The sequence below is a fragment of the Chiloscyllium punctatum genome, chromosome 30, assembly GCF_047496795.1.
Source record: "Chiloscyllium punctatum isolate Juve2018m chromosome 30, sChiPun1.3, whole genome shotgun sequence".
In the NCBI taxonomy this organism is placed as follows: Eukaryota; Metazoa; Chordata; class Chondrichthyes; order Orectolobiformes; family Hemiscylliidae; genus Chiloscyllium; species Chiloscyllium punctatum.
In genome coordinates, this window is record NC_092768.1 from 1,751,995 (window position 1) to 1,762,941 (window position 10,947).

Here is a 10,947-nt window from a genome sequence, read left to right on the forward strand (position 1 = left end):
TGTGGTCTTACCAGGGCCCTGTGCAGCTGCAGAAGAACCTCTTTGCTTCTATACTCAATCCCTCTTGTTATGAAGGCCAGCATGCTATTCACCTTCTTCACTACCTGCTGTACCTGCATGCTTACCTTCATTGACTGGTGTACAAGAACATCCAGATCTATTTGTACTGCCCCTTTACCTAAATTGATTCCATTTAGGTAGTAATCTGCCTCCTGTTCTTGCCACCAAAGTGGATAACCATACATTTATCCACATTAAACTGCATCTGCCATGCATCTGACCACTCACCTTACCTGTCCAGGTCACCCTGTAATCTCCTAACATCCTCCTCACATTTCACCCTGCCACCCAGCTTAGTATCATCAGCAAATTTGCTAATATCATCTTCTATATCATTAATGTATATTGCAAAAAGCTGCGGTCCCAGCAAGGATCCCTGCGGTACCCCACTGGTCACTGCCTGCCATTCCGAAATGGAGCCGTTTATCATTACTCTTTGTTTCCTGTCAGCCAACCAATTTTCAATCCAAGTTAGTACTTTGCCCCAATACCATGCGCCCTAGTTTTGCTCACTAACCTCCTATGTGGGACTTTATCAAAAGCTTTCTGAAAGTCGAGGTACACTACATCTACTGGATCTTCCTCGTCCATCTTCAGAGTTACATCCTCAAAAAATTCCAGAAGATTAGTCAAGCATGATTTTCCCTTCATAAATCCATGCTGACTCTGACCTATCCTGTTACTACTATCCAGATGTGCCATAGTTTCATCCTTTATAATTGACTCCAGCATCTTTCCCACCACTGAGGTCAGACTAACTGGTCTATAATTTCCTGCTTTCTCTCTCACTCCTTTCTTAAAAAGTGGTACAACATTAGCCACCCTACAATCCGCAGGAACTGATCCCGAATCTATCGAACTCTGGAAAATAATCACCAACGCATCCACGATTTCTCGAGCCACCTCCTTCAGTACCCTGGGATCTAGACCATCAGGCCCTGGGGACTTATCAACCTTCAGACCTAACAGTCTCTCGAACACCAATTCCTGGCAAATATAAATTCCCTTAAGTTCAGTTCCTTCAGCCACTGTTACCTCAGGGAGATTGCTTGTGTCTTCCCCAGTGAACACAGACCTGAAGTACCAATTCAATTCTTCTGCCATTTCTTTGTTCCCCATAATATATTCCCCTGTTTCTGTCTTCAAGGGCCCAATTTTTGTCTTAAGCATTTTTCTGCCTTTCACATACCTAAAAAAAAGCTTTTACTATCCTCCTTTATATTATTGGCCAGTTTACCTTCTTATCTCATTTTTTTTCTCTGCGTATTTCCTTCTTAGTAATCCTCTGTTGTTCTTTAAAAGCTTCCCAGTCCTCCACTTTCCCACTTATCTTTGCTATGTTATACTTTTTGTCTTTTAACTTTACATGTTTCTTAACTTCCCTCGTCAGCCACAGCCACCCATGCCTCCTCATAGGATCTTTCTTCCTTTTTGGAATGAACTGATCCTGCATCATACACAGAAATATCTACCATTGTTCCTCCACTGTCATCCCTGCTAAGGTGTTGCATCATTGAACTTTGGCCAGCTCCTCCCTCATCACTCCATAGCTCCCCTTATTCAACAGAAATATTGTCACTTCCAATTGTACCCTCTCCCTCTCAAATTGCAGATTGAAGCTTATTGTATTATGGTCACTACTTCCCAATGGCTCCTTCACTTCGAGGTCCCTGATCAATTCCAGATCCAGAATTACCTTCTCCCTGGTAGGCTCCAGCACCAGCTGTTCTAAGAATGCATCTCGGAGGCACTCCACAAAGTCTCTTTCTTGAGGTCCAATGCCCTCCTGATTCTCCCAGTCTACCTGCATGTTGAAATTCCCCATAACAACTGTAGTAACATCTTTGCAACAGGCCAATTTCAGCTCCTGATTCAACTTACATCAGACATCCAGACTACTGTTTGGGGGCCTATAGATAACTCCCAAGAGGGTCTTTCTACCCTTAGAATTTCTCAGCTCTATCCACACTGACTCTACATCCCCGGATTCCAGGTCCCCCCGCGCAAGTACTGAATATCATCCCTCACCAACAGGGCCACCCCACCCCCTCTGCTCGTCAGCCTGTCCTTATGATAGCACGTGTAGCCTTGAACATTCATTTCCTAGGCCCTGTCCACTTGAAGCCACGTCTCAGTTATTCCCACAATATCGTATCTGCCAATTTCCAAAAGAGCCTCAAGCTCATCCATCTTATTTCTAACGCTTTGTGCATTCCTATATAGTATTATTAATTGCGGCCTACAAGTCTGTTCCGCTGTTCGCTACAATTATAGCTGACCATTAACACAGTTTCCTGTTCCTATTTTACCCCACATCCTTTGATCCCTTCAGGCCCAACAACTGTGCTACTTTTCTTGAAAATATTCAATGTTTTGACTTCAGTAAGGCTTTCGACAAGATTCCCCATGGGAGACTGATTAGTAAAGTTAGATCTCATGGAATACAGGGAGAACTAGCCATTTGGATACAGAACTAGCTCAAAAAGGTAGAAGACAGAGAGTGGTGGTAGAGGGTTGTTTTTCCAGACTGGTGGCCTGTGACCGGGTGGTGCCACAAGGATCGGTGCTGGGTCCTCTACTTTTTGTCATTTACATAAATGATTTGGATGCGAGCATAAGAGGCACAGTTAGTAAGTTTGCAGATGACATCAAAATTGGAGGTATAGTGGACAGCGAAGAGGGTTACCTCAGATTACAACAGGATCTTGACCAGATGGGCCAATGGGCTGAGAAGTGGCAGATGAAGTTTAATTCAGATAAATGCAAGGTACTGCATTTTTGGAAAGCAAATCTTAACAGAACTTTTTACACTTAATGGTAAGGTCCGAGGGAGTGTTGCTGAACAAAGAGACCTTGGAGTGCAGGTTCATAGCTCCTTGAAAATGGAGTTGCAGGTAGTTAGGATAGTGAAGGCAGTGTTTGATATGCTTTCCTTTATTGGTCAGCGTATTGAGTACAGGAGTTGAGAGGTCATGTTGTGGCTGTACAGGACATTGATTTGGCCACTGTTGGAATATTGTGTGCAATTCAGGTCTCCTTCCTAGCGGAAGGATGTTGTTCAGAAAAGATTTACAAGGATGTTGCCAGGGTTGGAGGAATTGAGCTATAGGGAGAGGCTGAACAGGCTGGGGCTGTTTTCCCTGGAGCGTCGGAGGCTGAGGGGTGACCTTATAGAGGTTTACAAAATTATGAGGGGCATGGATAGGGTAAATAGGCAAAGTCTTTCCCCTGGGGTGGGAGAAGTCCAGAACTAGAGGGGAAAGATTTAGGGTGAGAGGGGAAAGATATAAAAGAGACCTAAGGGGCAATTTTTCCAAGCAGAGGGTGGTACATGTATGGAATGAGCTGTCAGAGGAAGTAGTGGAGGCTGGTACAATTGCAACATTTAAGAGGCATTTGGATGGGTATATGAATAGGATGGGTTTGGATGGATATGGGCCAGGTGCTAGCAAGTGGGACTAGATTGGGTTGGGATATCTGATCGGCGTGGACGGGTTGGACCGAAGGGCCTGTTTCCGTGCTGTACATCTTTCTGACTTTATAACCACTTTGCGATGGGCAATTCCACAGGCTCCTCATTCTCTGGGTAAAGGCATTTCTCTTCATCTCTGCTCTAAATGGCTTAAACCTGCTCCCTAAACAGAGAGACCTTGTTCTGGACATCCCGGTCATTGGGAAGATCCTTTCTGCATTGACCCAGTCCAGCCCTGATCGAATTTATGGGTTTCTGGGAGCAGTCTCACCCCACCCTACCCAATTCTACTAAACTGCAGTAAATATAGTTGTAGAATCCTTACAGTGCGGAAGTCATTTGGCCCACTGAACCCTAACCTGACCCTCTAAAGAGCATTCCAACCAAACCCACCCTTCTACCTTATCCCTAACCCACCCAATCTGCGCCTATGCTAATTTAGCATGGCCAATCAACCTAACCTGAACATCTTTAGAGAGAGTGTGTGGGAGAAACCTGACCAACTGGAGGGAACCCACACCAGCATGGTGGGTGGAGGGGGGGAAACATGCAAACTGCACACAGACAGACAGTCACCCACGGCTGGAATCGAACCCAGGAACTGTGAGGCAGCAGTGTTAACCACTGAGCCACCATGTTGATCCAGTTTCTTTTTGTGCGAGTCCCATCGCCCCAGGAACAAATCTGCTGCGCGTCAACGCGAACATGTCAGATTGTAGTCTGATGTCGGTTATTCTAACTCCACCCAAATGGTGCTATTTGCATCCAGTGATGTACACTTTGACGACAGCGTAGTGAGGTTGCTCTGTGGTCCTGAAGCCTATGCACCATAGATTGGATTGTTAATGAAAAGAAATTACGGTGTTTCTTTTAAAAAACCCACATTTTATTGAAAAATATTCACTGTAAAAAAATAGACAAGCCCACTCTCATACAATATTTCAACTGTGAGAACTGTACAGAAGTACCTAGAAACCTTCACTGTTAAGGGCAGAAACTAACCTCAAGTCTGCATCTCAACAGCTTTAATATAAAAATGCACGCTGTTTAAAAGGGGCCACGATCTCCATAAGAAAAAGGATCCCCACCAAACACTCTTTAAAGTGGAAAGAAAACAAAATATTGTGCACAAATCAATCAAACTCATCATATTATTTGTGCAAGAGGAACACCAGAGGTTTCCCAGAAAGTTTCACACCAGCCTCCTCCTCCTCAAAACGAGGAAATCCCCCTGCAATTTCTTTCTGAAAATTTGACAGATTGGCACCTTTAATGTCACTACTGGGGAATGAAATAAAGTCTAATGGGCTCAATTACCATCTTTCACTCCGTTGACTCGACTTTTAAGCTAGTTTAAAATTACACTTAGTACTGATCCCACCTTTCAGATATGAACTATTTGGGAATGGAGTAAGGGAGGGACAGCTTGGAGTGGAACTCCACACTACGGAACACACACAGACGCCAAACTAAAGCAGGAAGGATGTGAGCCCAGGTACCTGGCTCCTCCTGTCTGGATTGAAAAATCATTCGCAAAACTATTGCTGTAAATTGGATTTCTTATTAAAAAGAATCTTAAATACTGGGTTAAAAAGGGGAAAAAAATCATAACACTGAACCACCGCTCCACCATATCATTCAAAACTTTAGAATAAATTTATTCTTAAATTCTTTGATGGGTGGTCTAATGCAAAGACCCTGATCTCTCAAAAGGATTTCTCATCAACTTTCAGTTGGTACAAAACTTCAAAAGGAAGGTATTTTCTACCAGTGAGGATGTTCTTAAGCTGTCATAGTTTTTAAATTAGTATTGCATTAACACCAGCATTCCCGTACTTTGATGAGGAGGGGAGGGGAGGTTAGAATGGGTGTGCACCAGAGTTCCTGTCTCTTCACTTTTTTTTAAAAAGTTCTCAAACTGCACACTGACCTCTGTGAGGATTAGATCACATGATTGGGGGAAGAGAGAGGAGGAAAGAGACAAGAGGCAGAGAATGTACAATCTCCTGCTCCATCAAAACCTGTTACAGCAGAATCAAAAAAAACTCAACCCTGTCACGGGATCTGAAACAAGCATTGCAAATCCTCCAGGATTTAGGCTTCGGGAATTGGTGTGGTGGTACGTTTCCGGAAACAGAAAGAAAAATCCAAGAGAAATCTATGAGTTTGCAACATAAAAAGGTGGGGGGGAGAGAAAGAGGTGGTGGTGGCGGGAAACCCACAAACTGTATTTCCTTTCCTGTTTCCGTCAGGATCTGGTTTGCAAATCCATGATAACGACATGGGTGACAGGAAGTGAGAAGGAGCGAGATAAGAGGCGGCAATGGGTAATAATGTATATCCAAATTAAAATTCAAAATTCCGCAGATGCCGGTGTTAACCCCATCAGTAACTACTGCCGCTTAAGAACACCCTCCCTGGTAGAAAATGCGAACTCCTCCGCTCCCCCCACCCCCCAACCCCAATACAGGGCAAGGGAGGATGGCCACTTGCAAGGGGAAATCTCAAATCATCCAGATTTCCCTTGGGAACAAACTGGAATCCTGGGATGCACTAACCCTGGCCAACAACTGAGGAAATGTCATCGGGGAGCACTGGAGAAAGGCTGCTTCCCTCATTTACCTCCTAGATGTCGAGAGCCGTTCAAGTATTGGAAATGGAATACTGCTCAAAAGTAGCAAAAGGGAGGACACCATAGATTTATTGTCACCTATATACAGCCATATTCCCTGCAACCATTTAGGGACGTCCACTTGCCCTGCACTCCCGAGCCAGTAGACTGAATTTTTAAAATATTTCAAAGGTCAATTCTCTTGCATCATAGAAAACCACATGGTACATGTCTCAAACCCCACATTCGAGACTTAAATGGTTCCCTCCGCTACATCTCCTTAAACCTCAAAATAAATAGAAGGCCATGATCATTGCCGAGCTACAGGTCTAAGCCTAGCCAAACTCTTCAGAGCATCATGGGCCATGTATTAATATATGCAACTATTAGTATGCAGTCATTAATTAATATTCATTCATATTCAGGACTGGATCCCAGTTCACAATTCCAGGTTGTCCCCTCACCCCTACGCATGTCCTAGTCTAACCCAAGTCATTCCGGAAATCCAAGGCCACTCCATTTCTTTCGGCTAAGTCCCCTCAGTACGAATTATTGTTCCTTTAAAAAAGAAAGAGGATCACTGGCATCGACCTTTTCCATGGCTTTCCCAGTCAGGAATTCCTGGTCCTTCGGAACACGCGATGCTGGAAGAGCAGCAAAGACAAACAGAACACCACGAAGGAAGGAAAATCAGGAATCCGCCGCCCGGGTCAGTTCAGTGGCTCTCGATGACCACTGGCTTGTAGTCGCACCACCTACAAGACAGAGAGGGGGGGGAAACCATCACTATGGAAACATGGCCTACTTCCCAAAGGCAAACCCACGTACCACTTCCGTCTCAAAGCATCACTGCAGCTCTGACTCAAGTCATCAGAGAAACATTTCAGAAGGAGAGACCCAATAAAATAGGAGAGGGGTTGAGGAGTGACCTTAGAGTTTTGTAAAGTCCCAAGAGGCATAGATAACGTGAGTAACCAAGGTCTTTTCAATTGGGTAGGGGAATTCAAAACGCAAAAGCATAAGTTAAAGGTGAGAGAACACACATTTTAACAAAAAGGGACAAGAGGGGCAACTTTTTCCACATAGATGGTGGTACATATGTAGAATGAGCTGTCAGAGGAAGTGGTAAATGCAGATACAGTTACAACATTTAAAAGGCATTTGGATGGGTACATGAATAGGGAAGGGATATGAGCCAAGCGCAGGCAAGTGGGATGAGTTTAGTTTGGGAAACCTGATCAACATGGAAGAGTTGGGTCTACTTCCATATTGTTTGACTCTACGACGCAACAGAAAGGGAAATTAGGAGTGGGGGTAGGCCATTCGGCCTTGCTGTTCCAATGATAGTGGGGGGGCTATACAAATGCCAGGGGAGAGGATGGCCTGGTGGTATTAATTGCTGGACTGTTAATCCAGAGACCTGGGCTTGAATCCCACCAATTGAATTCAACAACGATATGGAATTAAGAATCTGATGATGATCATTTGTTGATTGCTCGGAAAATCTCATCTGGTTCACCAATATTCTTTCAGGAAGTGATCTGCTATCCTTACTTGGACTATGTGACTCCAGATTCCCAGGCTGGTTATAACTTCCTGCTGGGCAGTTAGAGATGGGTAATAAAAGCTGGCCTGGGTAGTAATGCCTTCATCCCATGAGTGAACACCCCTTTCCCACTTTCTCCCGATGCCCTTATAACCCCAAGAACTGCATCTAACAATCCTGAAAAAGAGTCAATTTTCTATAGCAGAGAATTCCACAGGCTCCCCACTCTCTGGGTAAAACATTTCTCTGCATCAGTCCTCAATGGCCGACCCCATATCCTTAAGACCATGACCAACAGCACCGGGCTCTCTGGTCATCGGGAACATCCTGCCTGCATTTCCCTACGTCTAGTTCTGTCAGAATTGGATAGATCCAGTCTCCCTTCATAGGTCAGTCCTGCCATCCCAGGAAATCAGTCTGGAAAACCTTCATTGTACCCCCACTATAACCAGAACACTGGCCTGATTTCATAGAACCGGAATCCCTACACACAGTGTGGAAGCAGGCCATTCAGCCTGTTGGGTCTGCACTGACCCAGCAAAGAGCATCCCACCCAGATCCCATCTCATGCCCTGACCCCACATTTACTGTGGCTAGTTCATCTAACCTGCACACCTCTGGACATTTTTAACCCTCACCCCCAGAAGTTGGCAAAGAAGGCCTTGACGTTTAGCAAAGAAAACACTTCTTAAAAAGGGTGCAACCAGAACACTGAGCTCCTGTCAGCCAATCCCCTTTCTCGAAGCAGAGTGGAGGGAACACCCCTGTCTACATCAATGGTGAAGATGGTCGAGAGCATCAAGTTCCTGCGAGTGACGATCAGTCTTGGGCCACCCACCTCAACTCAAGAACACAACAACGTCTCTACGTCCTTAGGGGGCTCAGAAAATTTAGCACATCCACAAGAACTCCTACTTTTTAAACAGATGTACCATAGAAATCATCTTAGCTAGGTGAATCACAGCTTGGTATGGCAACTGCTCTTTCCCAGGACCAGAAGAAACCACACAGAGTCGTGAACACAGCCCAGTCCATCACGCAAACCAACCTTCTATCCATCGACTCCATCTACACTTCTACCTCGGGAGAATAACCAGTATAATGAAAGACCCCTCCCATCCTGGTTATACTCTCTTTCATCAGGCAGAAGATACAGAAGCTTGAATACATGTGCAAATAGATTCAAGGACAGCTTCTCCCTATTATCAGAATGGACCTCTCAAAATGTTAATTCTCCTCTCTCTCTCTCTGCGGCTGTAACACTGTATTCTGCACACCGTTCGGTTACCCTGGTGCACTTTGTATGGTACAATCTGCCCATATACCACGCAAAACAACACTTTTCACTGAATCTCAGTACATGGGACAAAAATCAGAGAAAAAAAATCAGTCAAAAAGAGGAAAAGCACAGCCGGGCAGGCAGTGTCCGAGGAGCAGGATAGTCAAGTGTTTCGAGCATCAGCTCTTCACCCATCCCTGATGAAGGGCTGATGCCCAAAACGTTGACTCTCCTGCTCCTCGGATGCTGCCTGATATTGTGCAGTTTTCTGGTGCCACACTGCTTGACACGAATCTCCAGCTTCTGCAGTCCTCACTTTCTTCTAATAATAACATTTTTTAGAAAATAAGTAAATAAGATAAGACATCGCCCAATGCAGGAAAATGTTCATATCCACCTTACCCCATTCCCTTTATTTAATGATTTGTTAGGTTGTTATTCCAACTTCTAAAACCTCAAAGTTAAAGGAAAGTTATCCTCAAATGATAATGGAGGTAAACGTTGGGAATCAACTTCTTAAGAACAAATTCTCAGATAACTGGGATTTTTTTAAAAATTACAGACGCAACATTGGGTGAGGGATGGGTATCTGTTTAGGGAGATCTCCAGTGTTCTACTCTGAGATAACGCTACAAAACATTTCATTCCCACCTGAAGGGGGCAGAAGAGGGCAGATCAGAGAGGGTTCACTCAGATGATCCCCAGTATGGAGGGATTGGTCTTAATGAACTAAATTTAAACAGTTTGGGATGCTGCTCATTGGAGTTTAGAAGAATGACAGTGATCTCATTGAAACATGTATGGTTTTTAAAACGGGTTAGACAGACTAAATGCTAAGAGGATGTTCCCCCCTCACGGGAGAGTCTAGGGTCAGAAGGCAATGACTCAGAATAAAGGGCTCTAATTGCAGACCGAAATAAGGAGGAGATTTTTCTGTCCGAGGGTTGACTATTTTTGCAACTCCTTGCCACAGAGAGCTGTCAGGCAGAGACCTGGTGTACATTTAAGGCTGTGATCATGAATCAGAATCCCAACAGGGCCTGTTTCCGCACTTCAACCCAACATGTCCACACCGACCCTCGCTGCTCCTCGGATGCTGCCTGAACTGTTGTGCTCATCCAGCACCACTAATCCAGTATTTGGTTTTCAGCATCTGCAGTCATTGTTTTTACTCCATAGAGTAACCCAACCAGACCCATTCCCCGACCTTATATTTACCCCTGACTAATGCACCTGACCTACACATCCCTCAACGCTATGGGGAGATTTAGCATGGCCAATTCACCAAAACCTACATATCTTTGGATTGTGGGAGGAAACCCCACGTAGACACGGGGGAGAATGTGCAAAAAGGGAGGAGAAATGATTGCTCTCAGAGGGTTGTGAATCTGTGCAAAGTACTGCCCCAGAGTGGCGGTGGATGGCAGAATCAAACCAACAGATTCGAGAGAAACAGGTACGTTTCCGACGAAAAGTGGAGGGGGAGAAAGGGGCTACTGGGAGCAGGTGGGAATTTCTCCTGGCTCGGTCAGTCGGGGTGTCAAGGGCAGGGAAATGGACAAGAGGAACACTGGATCAGCCACGATCCTGTCGAATGGTGGAGCGGGCTCGAGGGAGCGAAAGGCCTGTTCCTGCTCAGGCTTCTTACGGTCTTGGATAAACCCACATCATGTCAGCACAGTGGGCACAGGCGTCTGGTGGAGTGGGGCATGAACTCACGTCTCGATCATGGCATGGTGGGGGGGGGGGGGGAAAGAAAGAGAGAGTGGGGTGAGGGGGAGGAGAGAGAGAGAGAGAGAGAGAGAGAGAGAGAGAGAGAGAGAGAGAGAGAGAGAGAGAGAGAGAGAGAGAGAGAGAGAGAGGGAGAGAGAGAGAGAGAGAGAGAGAGAGAGAGAGAGAGAGAGAGAGAGAGAGGTGGGGGAGGAGGGGGGAAAGAGGGAATGGAGGAGGAGGGGGAAGGGGGGGGGGGGGGGGGGGGG

The 10,947-nt window shown here is 45.4% G+C and overlaps 1 protein-coding gene across 1 annotated transcript in view; it reads left to right on the top strand.

The window, feature by feature from the left end:
* The first annotated feature begins 10,388 nt into the window (after positions 1-10,388).
* clec11a (C-type lectin domain containing 11A) overlaps positions 10,389-10,947 on the top strand; it is a 4,308-nt gene continuing 3,749 nt past the window's right edge. Inside the window, exon 1 of the mRNA XM_072549725.1 lies at positions 10,389-10,424. Coding sequence (XP_072405826.1) covers positions 10,389-10,424 — 36 coding nt within the window. The remainder of the gene's footprint in view (positions 10,425-10,947) is intronic.